General features: G+C 39.9%; 1 protein-coding gene across 6 annotated transcripts in view; it reads left to right on the top strand.

Moving 5' to 3' along the window:
- The window catches only part of LIFR (LIF receptor subunit alpha), an 84728-nt gene that overhangs the window by 20239 nt on the left and 44397 nt on the right, over positions 1–20092 (top strand). For 3 of the 6 annotated variants that reach the window (XM_019930124.3, XM_073802069.1, XM_073802071.1), the window contains 4 exons: positions 6210–6370; positions 8032–8146; positions 10595–10731; positions 16803–16966. In XM_019930124.3, the coding sequence (XP_019785683.2) occupies positions 6229–6370; positions 8032–8146; positions 10595–10731; positions 16803–16966 (558 nt within the window). In that variant the 5' untranslated portion in view covers positions 6210–6228. Of the gene's footprint in view, positions 1–5021; positions 5218–6209; positions 6371–8031; positions 8147–10594; positions 10732–16802; positions 16967–20092 lie in introns of all 6 variants that reach the window. The other 3 variants (XM_073802072.1, XM_073802070.1, XM_073802073.1) reach the window with 3 other exon arrangements.

The following is a 20092-nucleotide window of genomic DNA, read 5'->3' as shown; positions in this document are numbered from 1 at the left end:
GATCAGCAAACTTTCTAGTAGGGGCCAGGTCGTCAGTATTTTAGGTTTGCTGACCTTGCAGTCTCTGGGGAATCTGTTCAGTCCCAACATGAGGATGTGAAAGCAGCCTTGGGCAGTATGTAAACAAATGGGTGTGGCTCTGTTCTAGTAAAACTTTATTTACAAAAGCAGAGGTGGGTCGAATCTGGCCCACAGGTCACAGTTTGTGCAACCTCTGTAATAGAGATGTAATTAAAGTGTCCTGGAAGCAGAAGAAGGAGCATCAGAGCTTTGGGGAACGGGAGGGTATCACAAAGGTGATAATGAGCTCTTCCTGACTCCCACCAGCAGTCTCCCAGGTGAATTGAGGAGAGGGTGGCAGAAAGGAGTACAGAGGGAACTCCAGGCAGAAGGGAAAACGTGCAAATGTAAAGAGTCATGAAGGGGTCCAGCAGCTTGGAGAATGGAATCAATTTTAGTGTAACCTGGAATGAGATTGGAGGGGAGGCACAGGGCTTCTTTCCTGGGTTAAAAGTTTCATGGATCATTTTTCTCATTTTTGGTTTTCTGCCTCATTTTTTTGGTGAATCATGTCCTCTAGTAGTCTCCAGAGAATGGCTGCAAGGAAGAAATATCTTTGGAGATCTGGCATGTCTTTATAAAATGTATTTTATTCTCTCAATTAATAGTTTGAGTATAGAAGTCAAGCGTGAAAGTGATTTTCACTTGGCTTTTGGAAGACGTTCTCTTTAGCTTTCAGTGCTAAGAAGTCTGTGTTTTCCTCTCCTCCCTGCCTCCCCTCTCCTCCCCCAGAGTGTTTACTGACCACACACCCAGTATCTCCTGTACACCCGTGGCCCGCTCTGGAGATAGTGCCGTCACCTTCCCCGTGTGACAGTAGAGGGTTCGTGGGGCTCACAGGGCAGTCGCAGAGTCCTGGCTCAGGGAGCTGCTCCCACGTTGCGCTCATTCCTGGGCCCTGGGTGGGACCTCCCCCTCCCCCTCCCTGGAAGCTTTTCAGAGCTTCTTTTACACAGTTATTATGGGTGCTGTACTGTGGAAGGAGTCTTTTTAAATTCATTGTGCTGGGTACTTGGTGGCATCTTTGAGGACTAGATTTTTTCAGTTGAATATGGATTCTGTCTATGTTCTTGTTATTGCAGTTGTCTCTTAATCGGTCTCCTTTAAACACCACTTCCTTCAAGCTTCCCTCTTCCTTCAAACCTTTACGTCTCCCTACACAGTCTGGTCTCCATCTGCCTTCCCAAACTGAGCTTTCCAGTCCGGCCAGGTTGGGGTTTTCCATAGGTACATCTCTCATTTTACTTAAATCCCCACACTTCACTTTAATAATACAATAGAGTCTACCTACCTGCAACGTTTCTGTTCCTGGAGAGCATTCCTCAGAGGGCAGTGCTTGAGGAACTTAAGCTCTTGTGAGTAGGAGGATAGGAGTGGGGAGTGGAATTAGGAGAGTGGTTGCTGGTCAGAGTTTTTTTAATGATTTTTATGTTCCCTAACAGGAAACAGTGAGGGAAAAAAAAAAAGGGACACTATGGAGGTGGGACTCGGCAGTAGGACACTGTCTGCTTTCCCACCTGGTTGCTCGGGGTGACCACCCAGGCACCTCCTCTCCTATAGGCTCAGCGAACTACTTGCACATTTATTTTGCTGTGCTGTGATTAAGCAGCTTTTCTCCTTCCAGTGTTTCATTCCTTTGTGTGTTAATGGCAAGGGAGTTACCTCACTGTGGCGACAAGAATAGAGGCTCGGAATGAAGATGCTTTGGGTCGTCTTTGCTCACCCCTCTGTGCCTGAGCAGGTGTTTCTCAAGCCCCCTTCCAGGCCGGAGTAGATTCTCACCAGCAGAACGCGCTCACTCACTCTCTGTCATGTTCCTGCTCCCTCTCTGCCTACCTGTCTCCCCTCCACCCCCCGAAAAGAGAAAACAAGCGTAACAACTAAACAAAATACAGCAGGACTGCAGCTTCTGGCGCTCCTCTGCCTTCAGCTTCACTTTTCTCCACTCTTTTTTCTAACTACTGTATCCTCAGCAGAAAAGTCCAGAACCTCACGTAGCCTAGAGGCAGAACTGTCAAAGCCGATGAGAAAGCAAACAGAGCACCTGTGTGCCCACTTTCAAGGGAGGGACCACGCTTATGTGGTTGGTGGCTGAGCCCCGGCCGCTCAGACGCCTAAGACAGAGGGCAGGATACACGCAAAGACACAAGAACTAACAAGCAGAAGACAGATTTTTTTCTTTGTGTTCAACAATTTTATACGTTGGTTCTGCATGATCAGTTTTCCTAAACTGAAGGATTTATTGACATTTTTGAATCCTTTAAAATAATTACATTGAGCAGGATACGAACCTGGTAGCCCTTGGGCAGGATGCAGCCTGAAGGTGTATTTTGTTTGGCCTTTAGAATGTATAAAAATATGAGTTAGTTGCTTATGTTTACAGATTTGAGTATTTCATGTAAAATCCCAGATTTCTACCTAGTCTTGAAAAAGGAAAATCTGGCAAAGCAAGGCCCATTGCTGCCACCTTTAGAGCAGGTGGCTGTCCCCACCAAGGACACAGGGCTCTGGTTGGCACCTGCCTGAGTAGTTTCTTCCCTGTCTCACCCCTTTAGAAATTTACATTTGCATTCTTCTGATGTCAAAAGACAGCTACTCTAATTTTGAAAATTAGCTCCTGAAATTTGATAAAAATGTGCTTTCCTCTAAAGAATAAGCCATTGGTGGGAAAAAAGTAAGTTCTGACAATGCATCTATCAGGAGGGAGCAGGGACAAGTTTTATGGGTCCCTGCTTTCCTGGAGGTGCACGGGAGGGCTCTGTTCATGTATTGTTCCGGCCTCAAATAAGTCCATTTGATAGAGGAGTCAGATCTATTACAAGCATAATATAATATGGCCTAATGACTTGCTCAAAGTTTTCTGTGTAAATGTTATAACAAGAAAGTCCTCTTTATCATCTTGCCTGTTTTTAGGTAAGCTGGCCTTGGCGACAGTGCCACTGATTGTTCTGTTCCCAAGCACCCCACCCTGACCCTCGCAGACCTGCTCAGTCATGTCCCTCATGGGTGGGGCTGGCACTGTTGGCACAGTGCTGCTGGCACTGCTGACCTTGTGCTTGTGCCTGCCAACAGGAACAGAATATCCCAACGTAACTTGGGGAGGTCTCTCCTAGGTACTCTGGGCAGAGCTTGCCTCCGTGCCACTCCGGTTGAGGCTGAAGCTGGGGAGGTTGGCGGGGGGTGGATTAAGTGATCCGCACTCAGTCACACCGCTAATTAGTAACGGAGCCAGGATGAGAGCCTTAGTCCACAGTACCCAGTCCCGAGCTCATCCTCAGCTGCCCTCATCCCCCGCCTGCCACTTCATGGGACACACTCCTCTTTTCTAGACAACTGTAAACTTGTAGTGAGGGATTGTCTCATTTCAAGATAATGTTTAGACAGTCAGTGAATATGGTTTCTGATTATTTTGGTCACGGTTTGGTCTCCTTTATTAAGTTATTCCTGTACACGCCACGTAATTCTATAACTTTAGCAATTGGCATTTTAGACTTTCCATGAATACATTTTCATTTTAATAAGTAAGCTCTGTGAAACTGTGATTGACTAGGAAATTATTCATCCAGAAAATAATTGTGAACACTTTTGAAATGTATGCTTGTGCCTCGTGTATGTTTGGTCATGATCATTTGTGCTATTGGGATTCACTTCCCAGGTTTGTGACAGTGCTCAGCAGTAGCCAGGCAGCCATCTTGCTGTTTGCTTTCACTAAGAAGCATGTTTCTTGAATCCTCTTGTGGGGTTCCAGTTATCTAGATGTTCGATCACCTTTCCTTTTTCAAGTTCCTGTTTCTCATATCTCTTCTCACATTTTCTATTTCTGTCTTTTGTGTATTCTGAAAGATTACTCAATGTTTTATCTGTCATTAGAAATCTTTTACTATCAGTCAGTGTATGTAATGTGTAAGAGTTATTTTTATTTCTGATTATTCCTTTTTCATTGCATCCTCTTCTTGTTTTTATGACTGTGCCATGCCCGCTCAGAGAGTACTATTTAGAGGTAATTTTCTTTTTGTTTTTCTTTTTTACTTTTCCTATTTCTCACATTATCCCTATTTCCTCTGGGAGTAATCTTTATTTTCCTTTTGGTGATCCTGTTTATCCTGAATTTCCCTTCAATGATTTAGGCTTTCTTATATGTTTTATGATCCTTAGTTGTCTATTCCAATATAAAAATGAGGCAATATTAGGTCTGACAAGGAGTTTTCAGCACATTCGGAGGACTTGTTGTCTGGCAAGCTTCATTCAACAACAGTGGATGCGAACATCATTACTCGGAGGAATCCCTCAGGGTCAGGTGTGGAAGGCTTTCCTCTTTGACACCCATGTCTTTGTTAGCTGCTCTGTGTCCTCAACAATTCTTTTATGTTCTGTAGGAGAACATTTCTGTTGGGAGTGGGGTGTAGGAGCGTGTCAGAGTTGACTTCTATAAACAAATCTTGGAATCCTTGAGCTTCAGCCCATGAATCACTGCATCTTCCTTCACGCACGCACAGAGGATTTAAGTGGCACCATATCCATCCAGTATTGTTTTTCCACCAAATCTAGTAGTCATGTTTGCCTTCTCTCTTCTCCCTATACCTCATGTAATACACAAAGTACACTTATAGCACGTATATGTTGTTGGCACTATTCCAAGTGCTTTGCATATATTTACTCATTTAATCTTCACAACAAACTTATGAGAAAAATACAGTTATCATCCCTGCTTTACAGATGGGGAAACCAAGGCACAGAGCGGTTAAGGTTACACAGTAGGTGCAAAAGCTGCAATTCAGAGCCTGTGTTTTTAACCACCACTCTGTCCTGCCTATAATGGATTGATAAGACCCTCCATCTCTTGTACAGATCCTGAATCTGACCACCTATCACCACCTCCACTCTTGAAAACCTTAGCAGAGGGTCCTCACCACTGATTATTTCATTTGGACTCCGGTTCCTCTGCCTCTCTTCTCCCCTAGAGTCCGTTCTCCATGTAGCAGCTAGAGAAATCTTCCCAAAGTACAGATCGGTTCATGGATCTCCCCTGATTAAAACACTCCAGCGGCTGCTGCTCATCTCGACCTGTTAAAGCCCTTATCCTTTTGATGACCAAAGGCCCTCTGTGGCCTGGCCAGCCCACCTCCTGTCAGCCCCTCTTCCTGACCTTTGAACCTGGTAAGCTGTCCTTGTCTTAGGTCCTTGTATTTGCTCTTGCTACTCTTTCCCTGATCTTACCATGTCAGTCTTCTCATCAGTCAGATCCCAGCTCAGATGCTAGACCGTCACTCACACACTGTCATGCACATTGACTTACTCGAGTTTTTAAAGTTCGTATCAGGACCTTACTTGTTTATGTATGTGTCTCTAGAACTAACGTCTAAGCTCCTTGAGGGCAGGGACTTCGTCTAGCTCGGTGTTGCACCTTTGGTGCCTGGAGCAGGGCCTGGCACTCGCCAGGCTGATGGGTATGTTGGGCTGACCAATGCCTCGCTCCGCTGAAGCCCCTCCCTACCACCCGCCAGATGCAGTCACCGCTCGTCTGCGCGCTCTCAGTTTTCAACAGAAATGTGTTGAAATCTCTCGTCTACTGATAGTCCCTTCCCCATTATAGTTGTTGAAGTGTTTGTTACACTTTAGTCATTTGTATGTCATTGTCAATATTTTTGTCACATCTGCAATCCCCCATATGTGATTAATGACCCTAATTTTTTCTTTAAACTATTTAAATTTATGTAAAATAGAAACAATATCACAGTGTACATGGAAAAGAAAACCAACATTACTTGTCATGAAGAAGTGACTATAAAAGTTAATATATACTAATTAAAATTAAAAATGCCATCTCACATATCACTTAAAATTGTCAAAACCTCAGTTTTATGCACTGCTTTTCTATACTCTAGCAGTACTGGAGTGTTGATAAAATGTGCTCAGTTACAATCTTGAATTTGAAGCCTATCCTGACCCTATAATGGATCCCGGAGCAACAGCTGTGTCCGATTGTCACATCTCCTAAAGCCAGGGTAGCTGAGTCTGGTGTCTCCATGGCTTTAATGTGCAGCATGTTTTGGTATTTGTCAGTATCCATTTTCAGTGTTGATGTGCACACGATAAGGAGTGTCCTTGGACCAGTTTGAACACCATTTGAAATTCTTCTCCTCATGCAGAACTGACTACATTGCACAGATGATGGACATTTCCTTATGTTTGAAACGACCATCCCGGATGGGGGACAGTAAAAGAATGAGGATGACTTCAAATTTCCAGTGGCTCTTATTAACAGTTCTTCTTCTATATTTAATGAATCAAGTAAACAGCCAGAAAAGAAGTAAGTGCATCAGAGTCAGAGAAAATGAACTGATTGCAATGTCATTACTGTTTTGCTTAAGAAACGATCTTGAGACTTTATTGAACGCTTCAGGTTGTGGTTAAAATCCATTTCTATGTCATTTTTTTTTCATGTACTTCTAGTTTCTTTTAAAAAGGCCCATAAAGATAGATCTAAGTATTCTTTCCCCATTAAAAAATTAAGGTATAACTTATATACAGTAAAATTCACCCTTTTAGGATAAAGTTCTGTGAGTTTTGACAGATGCATACAGACATGTATCCACCTGCACAGTCAAGATACAGACCAGTCCGTCATTCCAGAAAATGCCCCTGCTCCTCTGCTGACAGCCCGCCATCCCCACATCCAGCCAGCACTCGTCTATTTTCTGTCTGTAATTTTGCCTTTCAGAATGTCACATAAATTAAATCCAGATATCTGCTTTAAGAAATATATGATTTGTTTTCATTTTATTTAAAAACGTTAAGAATGTTTGTAGGTGTTATCTAGCTTACTCTATAAAGAGCATTTTCATCCTTCTGCCTCTGAGTTTAGTTTTTATATTATTTCCATAATTAAAGAGATCTTCTCTTTTCCCCCCAAATTACTACTAAATAACTTTATTATGATTACTAATGATTTCTAATGTGTTTCTAATGTTTTTGTTTTCTGTCTTACATAAATAGCTTTATAATTCATTGCTGTAGTGAATATGATACCAATCACATGTAAAAATTAAAGAAAAAACCTTTTTAATAGACATTTATATAGAGAATTTGAGATAGAATACCTTTTTCACACTCTTAATTGCTTTTCCCCTCCCTCCCTCTTTTCCTTCCTTCCTTTTGTTCTCTCTCTTTCCCTCCCTCATGTCCTCTCCTTTCTTTCTTTTCACTGTCTTTTTAGAATGACAGTTTTTCATTGTATAGTGCTTATGTATTCCATGATCTAATGTTATTTTATAGATGTGAGTAAATACTATTAGGACTGTAATCTTCTGAATTATTTGTTACTTTTCAGTTGTTTAGGCCTGCACAAAATATATATTTTTCAGAGACTCATGTGAGTTTATTACTGTTTATGTGATGTGCTTCATAAAAATCTAAAGATTGGCTATGAGATTTCTGTGTAGGTGGCAGTCTGGTAACAAGCTGTGAAGCACTAGTAGTTAGGAGTGCTTAGAAGCTGTGTTTGTGGCATAGGAGGTACATAGTTTTTACTTAAAGTCTTAGAGTTTTGTTTTGTTTTTTAAATTTTACTTTTTTGCAAATGAGGTCACTGGAGACTAAAATTCTCCCAGGCGCTCTCTTGGTCCCTTCATTGAATCCATATAGCCACTCCCTCTATTTATCTTAGTTGTCTGGAAGTGGAATTTTTGAGAGAGGCCTAACCCCTAAGTGGTCTAGTGGTTGACCCACTTTCATCAGTTTACTCACTAGCTTTTTTAAACCAAAGCTACAAAAAGAAATATAAAACCAGTCACCTCCTGTGACTGCAGGTTCATCTCTGCATAAAGAACATGGGCCTTCTGCAGACACATATGCTTGTACTTATGGCTGGGGACGGTTTCACTTGTTGACTTTTACAGTGCAGTTAAATTAATAAGCATTTTGTGTGCGTGTGCGTGTGCGTATGTGTGTGTTTTGTTTCTCCTTCTCCAGGGACTCCTCGTGATTTGAAGTGTATAACTAACAATTTACAAGTGTGGGACTGCTCTTGGAGAGCACCCTCTGGAGCAGGCCATGGTGCTGCTTATGAAGTTTGCTTTGAAAACGGGTAATGGAAATACTTTGGTTAATTTATAGTTATAATCTGAAGGTTCTTTGTCTTTAATTTTAGAATATAAAGATTTTATTCTGGAAATTTTTAAAAGAAATTTTAAATCTTAGCTCTCTATTTTCTAAAAATCTGAATCTTACTTCAGTCAGGATGGAAACAAACCCTTCTCCTGGCCACAACTTTGATTCTTTTATCATGTGAATGTTGAGTATGGGAAACACTTCTCATGGGCTGTGGGTTCTGATCGTCTGTGGGGAAGTTTTACTGGTCTATCCTAAACCAGTGCCTACCTGTATCAATGAAGTTCAAGTTTGACTCTGCCTAACAGAAAATGTCAGTAATAGACAGGCACTTACTGTCATGTGAAAGGTCTGGAGTAGGCAGTTCAAGGCCAACGTGGGTGCACATGGCCATGAGAGGCCCAGGTTCCTCTTTTTCATGCTACTCAGCCATTTTGAGGGTGTGATCTCTTGCTTCAAGATGATGCTTCAGGAGTGGCTGTCATGTCTGCCTTCCAGAAAGCAGGAAGGAAATGGTTTGCTTTAGGAAGACTTCTAAGAAGTCCTGTACAACACCTCTGCTTACATCTCATTGGCAGAACTTAGTGCAGTGGCTGAACTTATTTGCATAAGAGGCTAGGTGATGTGTTCTCATAGCTGATGGCAATGTACTCGGATAAACCTGGGGCAGTGTTACTAAGGAAAGGGGGGAAGTGGACATTAGGAGGCAAGTGGTAGGTTCCGTCACACTGCCTTACCCTCTCAGGTAATCTTGGAGTGGCTGCAAGTCCCGGAGCTTGGAGTGGAAGCCTTCGGGCTGTCTGGAAGTCAGAGCACTCTCCTTGCTCCTCCCTAATCCCGGCAGGGCTCTGAGTTGTTTAGCAACGCCAGAGAAGTTCAGTGCAGAGCTCCAAGCACCAGTGTGCTGATAAGTGGTCCTAATGTAAATTGACATAAATGTGGATTTAAATACACTCAGATTTTTTTCCCAGTCAGTGTACATTTGTTGAACATTAGTCTAAGTGTGATGGTAATTTATCAGCCAGGACGAGCTTGGTTTTATTGCAGAAACAACCCTTGAATCTTATGTCCTTATTTTCTGCAGTGAAAATAAAGGATTACTCCTGCTTGTGTTTTGTGTCTATCTTGAGGTCAGCTGGCATCTCTGCCCCTTTTCCCTCCCTCAGGGCCACAGGGCCTCAGGGCCAGGCCAGGGGGCCCTCATCTCCCAGTGCACCAGGACGGGAGGGGAGCAGAGCCTGCCTGGCTTTTAGAGCCTTCCTGGCTTTTAGAAACTGACTTTCACTCACTTTCTCTACAACTAATATCACATGGCCGTGCCTTGTGTCAGAGGAGCAGGGAAATGCAATCCTCCTGTGAATCCAGAAAGGGAGAATCCGAAAAATCTGGTAAATAGCACTACTGACCACTGCAGAATCCACAGAGAAGAAGTTATCCGGGCTCCAGGAGTTCACGAGAAGCAGAGCATAATGAGACTGTGGATTAAGCGCTGATGCTAATTGTCTGTGATGGTCTGAGGGAGCATTGACTAAGGAGTGTGAGGTCCAGAGAGGCTGTCAGAAGCGTGGTGGTGGAGTAGGAATACTCAGTTTTCTCAGCAGAAACAGGACAGAAAGCCATTCCAACCTGAGAGAATATTGGGTACAATGGTATCAATGTATGAAAAAGGATGATTTAGAGAATTCGGGTGGTTTTCTGTTGCTGGCACGTAAAGAAACCACACACGTGAGGTTAGCCAACCCTTTCAAGTCCTCAGTCCTAAATTCACTTAGGAATGTGAAGAGGCCTGTGCGGGGCAGGGCGGTGATGCAGGAGACACCCAAAGTCCTTTTGCTTGAATTAAAATTTTACGGGAAATTAGAAATGTATGTGAATAACAAAGCGTGTAAACATGCCCTATAAAGATACAGAGGGCCGTGGAACCACAGAAGAAAAACTCACTTTTGTCTGAGAGGTAATGGGTGGGAACTAGAAGCACTTTGAAAGCGGAGCTGATGAGAACATGAGAACATTTTGTACGAGTGAACCGTGAGGCAAAACAGAGGAGCAGACAAGCTGGTTGAAGTCTCAGTGATGGGGACCCTGTAGTGGTCGGTCCAGAAGGGGACTGTGGGGGGGCAGGGTGTGTGCAAAGGCAGGGTTGGGTGGGGTTTGAAGGCCATGCTAAAGCCCTAAGTTTCTTGATAGAATCGTCTCTGCTTACTCTCTTGACTTTCTGATACAGTCTGGTTATTTTTCCTACCACCACATTGATGGACTTACCATTTACCTCGCTTTTTTGCAGTCTTAAAATGCGATGTAACCTGTCATATCTTTGTATACAAAAGAACAAAGTATTTTCCACTGAATTTTGTGTTAATCAAGTTTTTATGAAAATTGCGCTCCATTTTATCTGCTAATTAAAATTTGATTTCTTATATTGCAGGTCCCATTCTTGTTATCGATTGGAGAAAAATATTAAAATCCCAGCTCTTTTACCTGGTGATCATGAAATAACAATAAACCCTTTACATGATTTTGGAAGTTTTATAAGTAAATTCACACTAAATGAAAAAAATGTTTGTAAGTATTTGAAAAGAAAATTGATTTGAAAATAACTCAGAATGGTGCCTTTGTTAGTATTGTGCTGCTTTATAATTGACAGGAATTTACCATTCTTTTATATATTTTGTTAAACTAATATTCTCATTTACCCTGCGACCATACTTCCAATTGTGGAGCATAGCCAAGATCAAGATGGAAGCAAACTCTTCCTCTGGTCAGTCAAATAGACGTCACACAAGTTAAGGTCCTTCCCACGGTTGGTTTCTCTTCTCCTACCCCTCTACTTCGTTGATTCCTGCATGCCTTTCAGAATTCCTCAGCCATCCTTAGGAAATAGTCTTCGACCATCCCCTCCCAGAGGAGACCCCATTCTTTTCTTAACATTCCTTTAGGCAGTCTGTATTTCTCTTTTGTGGTATTTCTCACAATTGCATAAATAATTTATTATATAATTAGGTGCTTCCTGTGTATTTCCTCTACAAGAAAACAGGTTCCCTGAGGGCAGAGACTTTGTCTTCTACACCTAGTGTCTAGTCCAGTGCCTTGCACATAGCAGGCATTTTTTATAGATGTGTTGACCGAATGCCTAGGACATATGCTACAAGCTGGGTGGAAGCATGAAATAAATCCAGGCTCTTGGAGATGGAAATTTTGCCATGCAATGAGACCTTAAAAACTCCAGTGGTCTTGACTCTCTTAATGGTGGGGTAGGCAGGTTTGTTGCCTTCTGACAACTATTATGGGATGGCATCATAATGATATTACAGTGAGTCTTATAAGGATGACTTATTTTGAAGCAAGGGAAAGAAAATGTAAGCAACTTGGTGATCTCTCCAATTTTACAGGCAAGGTGCATGTTTGGAGTGGTCTGTGTCTGACATAGCACAGATTTTGAAAGGATAATAGCAAAGCATGCTGTCCAGGAACTTAGAACCGGTCTCATTTTCTGGCTGAAGTATTGTCTGGGTAAAGTGCTACATAGGGCTGTTTTCAAGATAGAGAAGAGCCATGTTTGTTATTTTCTTTCTGTAGTTGTATGTGAGATACATGTGAGATGGTTTTGTGCAGATCAGCCATGATCCCAATACCCGGGAAGAAATATTGTTAATACTTACATGTGTTCTCTATGTGTGTGTGTGTGTGTGTGTGTGTGTGTGTGTGTGTGTGTGTGTGTATAAACAGTAAAGTTTATATTACTTTATTATAGGCTTATCAGAAGATATAGATTTTCAAGTTATTATGTAAATAAATCTACATTATAGCTGCCTAGTATCCCATTGAATGGAGGTACCATAATTACTTTGTCATTGATTTTTTTTAGCAAATTGTATTTTATTTTATTTTTAGCAAATTATATATTTTATTAAAATTTTTTTTACTTATACTATTTTATTATAATCAATTACCACATCATTTTAAATAGAAGCCTTGTTAAAATTGAACTAGATTGATGTCTTTTTTTTTTCAGTTATACATATACATGTATCTATTCTTTTAAAAATTCTTTTCCCATTTAGGTTGTCGCATAATATTGAGCAGAGTTCCCTGTGCTATACAGTAGGTCATCCTACTGTTGGTTATCCATTTAAAATACAGCAGTGTGTACCTGTCAATTTCAAACCGGGGCGGGGCGGGGGGCGGGAAGTGTGGGGGGAGGGATAGCTAGGGAGTTTGGGATTGTCATTGATTATTAACATTGAGATTTTTATTTCTAGTCTTTCAGCATTATTACCAATGCTTTAATGAACATTTTTTGCACATATATGTTGCTGAATTTGTGTGATGATTTTCTTAGGCTAAATTTCCTAGAATTGGGAATGCTACATTAAAGACATCCGCTTTTTATGACTCTTGATGTCCGCTACCAGTTGCTCCCCCCACATTTTGAATCTTTTTGCATTCCCACAGACATCATATTAGAGCATGCCTGCTTGTCTGCATCCTTGCCAGGACTGGGTATTGTCTGTCTGTCTTAGATTTGCGATTTCAATCCGATGGCCCCCAAATTATAGCGCTGTTGTTTTTATATTTCTGTGATTACTTTTTAAAATTATCATTTTTATTCTTTTCTGAACTATTTATATCCTTTATAAATTTTCTCTCATGTTGAAATTCATCTTTTTCCTCGTTAGTTCACAAGAGCTTTCTGTATAGTATGGTTATTACTTCTGTCCTATTTGCTACAAATACTTTTGCAAGTTTAAAATTTAAACTTTGTGGTGTTTTTTTCATACCACCGATTTTCATTTTTATATAATAGAATCTCTTGATATTTTTCTTCATGAGTTTTTGGTTTTGTTATCATGCTTAAATCTTTCATCCATCTGGAATTATTTTGTACTAAGGTATGAGGGAATCTAACTTAATTTTATTCCAGATTTTCAAAAATTTCCCCAGGACTCTGTCAGAGAGCCAGTTTGTGCTGTCTGCTTTTTCAGTAGGGATTGCGAAGGTTCTGTCTGGGAAGCTACTTGAAGATAAGTGTCAGAATTCGAAAGGCAAATCAGGACAGACTCTAGGTGACTTACTGGATTAATAGTTCACTGTTTTTGCATAGCATGTAATTTGTTGACAGCATTTTTAATAATAATGGGCCTCATTGTGATTTGAATATTAGATTAACAGTATCCCAACACTAAGATATTACTACTGCTACTCAAATAAGAAAAATACTGATAAGAAAATGAAAAGCAAATTAGATGAATATAAGAGAGGGAGGTGGGTCCATCAGCAAACCTTTGAACACCTGTCATATGCAAGAGATGCTGTGAAATGATAGTGGAGCTGTGCATTAGAAGATTTGGGTTCTTTGGCAGTTTGCTACTAAATAAAAGTATGAGAAAGTAAGTTTTCTTCAAATCTTAAGATGCTTTCAAAAGTATACGTATAAAGCAAAGAAGATGTTTAACACATATACATATATCTAATAAGCTTCTTTTTTTTAATTTTATTTATTTTTGGCTGTGTTGGGTCTTTGTTGCTGCACGTGGGCTTTCTCTAGTTGTGGCAAGCGGGGGCTACTCTTTGTTGCGGTGCACAGGCTTCTCTTGTTGTGGAGCACGGGCTCTAGGTGCGCAGGCTTCAGTAGTTGCAGCATGCGGGCTCAGTAGTTGTGGCATGCAGGCTTCTAGAGCACGCAGACTTCAGTAGTTGTGACACACGGTCTCAGTAGTTGTGGCTCACGGGCTCTAGAGTGCAGGCTCAGTAGTTGTGGTGCATGGGCTTAGTTGCTCCGCAGCATGTGGGATCTTCCCGGACCAGGGATTGAACCTATGTCCCCTGCATTGGCAGGCGGATTCTTAACCACCGTGCCACTGGGAAAGTCCCCTCTAATAAGCTTCTAATTGACAAGGGAAAGCACAAAAATAAGTCTTTGTAAGATTTTTAATCTCTAAGTTTCTTAAAATAACCTAAAAATTTGCATCTGTATGAGGCAGAATAAATAACGTGGATCCTATAAAAGAGCTGGGAAAGCTCCCATCTTCTGATGTTCTAAGGCAGAAGGGGCATGGAGGTTATGGGTAAAGATAAACCAGCTTTATTTAAAAAATAAACAAGACTGATGAAATTTTTTCTAGCTGCAAAGTTTGTAGTTTCTAGAAAGCAAGCTAACATTGTCCTCAAGTGTATTTTAGCTGGAGAAAAATGCAGATGACAGTTTGTGGGAGCTTAGGGGAACTTCCCTGGCATACAGTGAAGAAGTATACTATGAAGTCGTGAAAAAACTGTGTTTAATCTTTTCATTTGTAATTATGGCTGTTACTGTCTTTAGCTGGAAATATCAGGTATGACTTGGGTTTTGAAGAATAGCCCACTGCTATTTAGATAAAATGTTAATTATGTGTACTTTTCAGGGAGGGAAGCATTTTAATAGATGAGTGTTGCCTTAATAAAGTACTCTCATGTTTAATAATTTTAAGTTACTACGTTGTGACATCTTGGAACATTTGAAGGATCCGTGTTCTTGGCAGCCTCTGCTCTGTGTGGTTGCCCTGCCACCTTGAACTTGTCCCTCCTGGCACTGAATCAGCTTGTTACTCCTCATTTGCTCCTTCTTTTTTAAAAGCAGTTTCCCACTTAAACTTCTCGTGTAAAGCATCCTCCACTGTCCTTATGTAGCTGAGTAACTGTTGACTGCTGCATATTTTAGGCTTTAATCCACATGTTCTGTTTCCTGTGTGACCCTAAACATTTTACGTAAATCCAGTGTAGAGCACTGTGATCAGTACATTTTAAGTAAGTTTAGTAAAAACTTATTTTTAAGTTCCAAGACTAAGTTATAGTACACATAATTTATATTATATTGGTCTGCTTTGCCATTTTTGTTCTTCAGAACATTCAGCCACCCTCTCTCTGTCAGCTCCCGCAGCTGTGCTGGAAGTGACTTTACTTAATGGTCCTTGAACTTCGTGGGGCAGCACTAGGATAGATATGGGCCCTGAGAGCCTGTGACTCTGGATTTCTTTCAACTTACCTTCACCTTACTGTCATTTGAGGAGAGCACAGGCAAGAAAGAGCCCTTCATACCAGAAAGCCTGAATTTCATAGAACAGAACAGGCTCATACCTTGTGTGTTTTCCACTGATCCCCACATTTTTCATTAATATACTCATTCCCTACAGGTAGGAAGACTTGAAGATTTTGAAGACTACCTTACTCTTTCGGCTACCTTTTTGTTTTGTTTTTTTTAAGTTTACCAGTTTCTCCCTGTGAGAGGCTCTATCCTTGAGCATGGTTTTTCTCTTTACCTTTTGTACTACAGCTTCAGAGCCTACTGCCCTGCCAGCCTTCTTTCTCAGGAATTGACGGTACCCTCACCAGCATCAAAAGACCACCAGTGGTCTTTTCTCAGCCTTCCTCTCTGAACTCTGTTTTCCTGGGCCTGGACGACAACCCATTTCTTTTGATTTCAGTGATGCCAGATTTTCTCTGGTTTCCTTCTGCTTCTATGTCATTCCCTCTCGGGATTCTTGCTGGGGTCTCTGGCTCCTTGAAGGTGTGACTGTCACTAGCTCTCAAACAAGCTTTGGCTGTTTTGTGTCGGTGTGTTATGTTCATTTCTGAGCTGCACTCAGCGAGTTCCTCTTGAGTCTGTGTGCACTCTCTGATTGGTCCCCATTCTCACTTACTGTCTGCACGTCCCCCCTCCATTGATGGTCTTTTTTTCCCCAACACTTAGTCATCCATGGCCAGACTCCCACATCTCTTCACAATTGTCCCTGGTTCCTTTTGCCTTTCTTCCTGCTTTCTGGGCTAGTGACTTGAAGAAATCTTAGATGTTTTCATGTCTTGGTTATTACTAATCCTTCATTTCTTTGACCCAGTCATTTCTTTGAAATGCCCATTAGATTTTGTCCTTTCTTTTCCATATATGGCATCCTGAGCCACATCCTTATTACTATAGCCAGGCTTTCTCCAGCTGTCTTCTGCTTTATCACCTTATCTCTTTCTCAATCACCTGCAGACCTGTTGCACACCACTGCAAACTAGCCTTTCTGAAGGACTTCCCAGATCCTGCCAAGTACTTCTTAGAACCTTGTTGGCTTCCTCAACTCAATGCTTTGGTCCCTACCACGGTCTTGCTGCTGTTTACTGCTGCCTATGCCAGTAGTAGCTCATTGCATCCTCAAGTGGGTAACTTTCCCTAGCATGCAGGCTGTGACTGGAGATGAGTGGGGAAGGGTGCAGAGAAAACAGATGGAAAGGTTTACCAAGGCCAGCTCTCCATAATCTATACAAAGGGAGCTTTTTCACTTCTCTCCAATGTTGTCTGCTTGGAGATTTCAGACCCAGTGACACTGGAGTGTTGTGGGAACTCAGTTGCTGTTTGTATTAGAAGATGTATTATGGATTTGAAACAGCGGGCTGGTAAATAATTTTCTCAGATTTGGCTGATGAACAGCTAGGAGCTGCTTATACAAATAAATACATATATTTATTCTCTTTTTTCAGTAGGAGGTGCAAGAATTTAATCCTTAATTGTTTTTTGATCAAGAAGTAGAGTTTAACATTAGTTGATTAATGGGATTATAATATGAAAAATAGTTACTTATTTGACTAAGTTTTATCTTTTGTTTCCTTTTTTTAAGCCTTCATTCCAGATGTTCCAGAGATCGTGGATTTGTCTGCTGATTTCTCAACTTCTACATTACACCTAAAGTGGAATGACAAGGGTTCTGTTTTTCCACATCACTCAAATGTCATCTGGGAAATCAAAGTTCTACGTAAAAAGAATATGGAAATGGTAAAATCAGTAAGTTTGAACAAAAATAGCTTTTCTCCTGTGACATTAAAGAACTGAATACTTTTTTATAATTTTAAAGTGGCAACAGTGAACCTTTAGATTATTAAAGAAGTAAATCAGATATCCTTTGGGGGTTCAGTAAAAACTGTATGCTATGCCTGAAAAACTCACTAAATTAATGAAATAATGTGTAACCATTATAGGAAGTTTAGGAAATTAAGGGAGAATTAATCCATGATTCTGCCACTTGAACATAGTAAACAATATCTTTGTGTATTCCTGTCAAACCTTTTTTATATGCATGTTTTTACATAAATGAAATTAAAAATATACATATAATTTAATTTACGTATTACTATAAATTATCTAACACCACAGACATAAAAATAAATGTTTTGCAACATATTTAGCCATAGTAATTGTTGAGAAATCTATAAGTATAAATCTATAAGTTTGTATAAATCTGTAAGTTTGAATAAATCTATAAGTTTGAATTTATCTGAATCCAAAATAACATTCTTATATTTAATAGTACATGGTTTTTTTTCCTCTAATTTTAAAATCTTGTTTATGAATAGTTTCCTAATGATCCATCTTTAGTTTATTATTAATCTAAGGAATAGTGAGATATAGCAGTGAAAAGTATTGACAGCTAGTACATGGGAATTCCCTCTTTCATCCTTTTACTCTTTTCCTCTTTAATGCACTTGAAATATGCCTAGTTATAGACTTAAGAATTAGAAGACCATGATTTTACAGTTTATTTGCCTAAGTACATAGATAAAATAGTAAAGATAATAAATAGTATTATTCTGTATTTCATAGTCACTGTATTATTTTTCCTTTTTGACAACCTGTGTATTACATCCTGAAAGAGTAGCAGCCATAATTGTAGTTACCTTGTTTCCAATGCTTCTGGCATTCCCCTTTCCGGCACTATTGTGAAAGCTCTCTATATGTTAATAGTTTGCATCTTCACAATAGGCCCCTGGGGGAGGCTCTGTTAGCATCACCCCCATTTTACAGATGAAGATACAGAGTCACAGGAATACATTAAGTGGAGGAGCCAGGAATCAAACCCAGACAGTTGATTCCAGAGTCTGTGCTCTTCCTTAACCAGTACCATCTGTATTGTATTACATAATCAGTATACTTATTTTCATCTAAGATGCCCTCCCTTTCCTTTTCACCTATACAAATTGAATACACATTTCAAGACCCAGGTCAAATCCTATCCCTTATTTTAAAGCCCATTCTAATTACCTCAGTGTAAAAATGCTCTCTCTTTTCTTGAGTTTTAATGGCAATTCTTGTGTGTCAGTCTGATTTGCAGCTAACTTTGATATAGCTCTACCATTATTGTCTTAAAACTATTACTTATTTAAAATTGTATTGTGTAGCATTTTTTATGGCCTAACATTTTATATTCTGCGTTACTACTTACTGGCTTAGGATGACTTCTCAAAACCTCCTTTTTCTTATTTGTAAAATGGTGCTAATATTTGCTGTAGTAAATGATATGATATTTATAAAGCTACTAAACAGCTATTAGTTGTTATTACTTCCTTTGGGAGCTAGATGGTTTGTTTGTTTTTTTAACTGACTTAGGGATGCTGGAGTAAGAGGGATACTCTTTGACATGTAAGTGAAATCAAACATAAATGAATAGAAATATTCTTCTAAGATCATGTAACTCATTGCCACGAGATGTGTAACAAGACAGCAATGGCAAGATAGTAATTCCCTACTTTTTGGAATATGATCTTTGGAGAAAAATGTTTCTATGGGGAAAAATAGCAAGAGGCAAGAAAAATAGAGCTAGAACAAATTAATTTTAAAAAGTTACTCCTGTCCATAGTAAAATATGACATTTTTATTTATAATTATATTATTAGTATTAGTATTTAAGGTAGAATTGCTTATAATCAGTCATTTTATGACAGGTTATAATGCTATTATTTTGTAATAGCTTAAAGATCATGAAACACTATAAATGTGAGTTTCATTTATAAGTTTAATTTATAGTGTTTCATTTATAACTTGACATTTTCTGCCCGCAGCCTCACAAACAGCTGTGGAAGCTTTGCACTGCGCAAGCCAGGATGTGAATGATGCCTGGGAGTTATGCAGCCCTCTCTCCTCCTCTCATTTTTCTCTCTTGTAAACAAGGAATTCTTTTAGCTGATTCTTTTATTATTTGTCTCCATTTTTCCAGATAGCCTGCTTATGTTGCTGTTATTATTTGTTTAGTTTTTTGAGCAATGTTTTATTAATTTCCCACAATGGAAAATGAGAATTTAGTCCTGTCTCACTTCCCAGCCCAGGGACACGCACTCGCATGTATGTGCACTCACATGCGTGTGCACGCACACGCACTCTCTCTCTCTCTCTCTCTCTCTCTCTCTCTCCACTTCTTATTTTTTCCAATATCATTATGTTATAATTTTTGGTAGACCAGTATTCATTATTTGGATTACAGTAATGTAAACACTATTTATAACTGAACCAAATAGTGTTTACTATTCTTTTCCTTTTTCTTATACATCTTCTCATATTGTCTTGTACTTACAGTTTTTATTTGTCTGCTTCATTAATTCAATCCTAAATTCTTTCCAGGTTGTGTAAATCTGTCGAAATGTTCAAACAAACATCAGTTTTGTCTTTCTGAATACATCTCTCTGAGGGCCTTCTGACTTACTTCCTGACCCTTTTCATGTAAGAGCTCATGTGGATGCTGCCAAATATTTGTATAGCACAAAGTGTGGCAAATAGCTGAGTATTCTGAGGTTTCTCAGGAGCTCCAGCAGCCTCCACTCCCAGTAGCCAACCCTTGGTTTGAAGAGATTAATACCTGGGTATACCTATAACCCATTCAAGACAAACCTCTATGTTCTTCAACACATTTGTTAGGAAGCTATGGTTCATCCTCATTCAGAGGATTCCTTTTATAGTTGTCTTATGATGGATCCTCTTTTTCCTGAATTCCTTGTTTCCTCATTTTGGTGGAAGCATAAATTCTAGTAGTTATTTGCTATTTTTTGTAGATACTCTCTGCTAACTGCAGTGGTAGCTTACAGATATATTTTATTTAAAAAAAATTAAATTAGTTGCCAGGAAAATTTAAAAGACTGTCAA

The sequence above is a fragment of the Tursiops truncatus genome, chromosome 3 (assembly GCF_011762595.2).
Source record: "Tursiops truncatus isolate mTurTru1 chromosome 3, mTurTru1.mat.Y, whole genome shotgun sequence".
Lineage (NCBI taxonomy): Eukaryota > Metazoa > Chordata > Mammalia > Artiodactyla > Delphinidae > Tursiops > Tursiops truncatus.
This window is presented reverse-complemented; position numbering and strand designations above follow the sequence as displayed.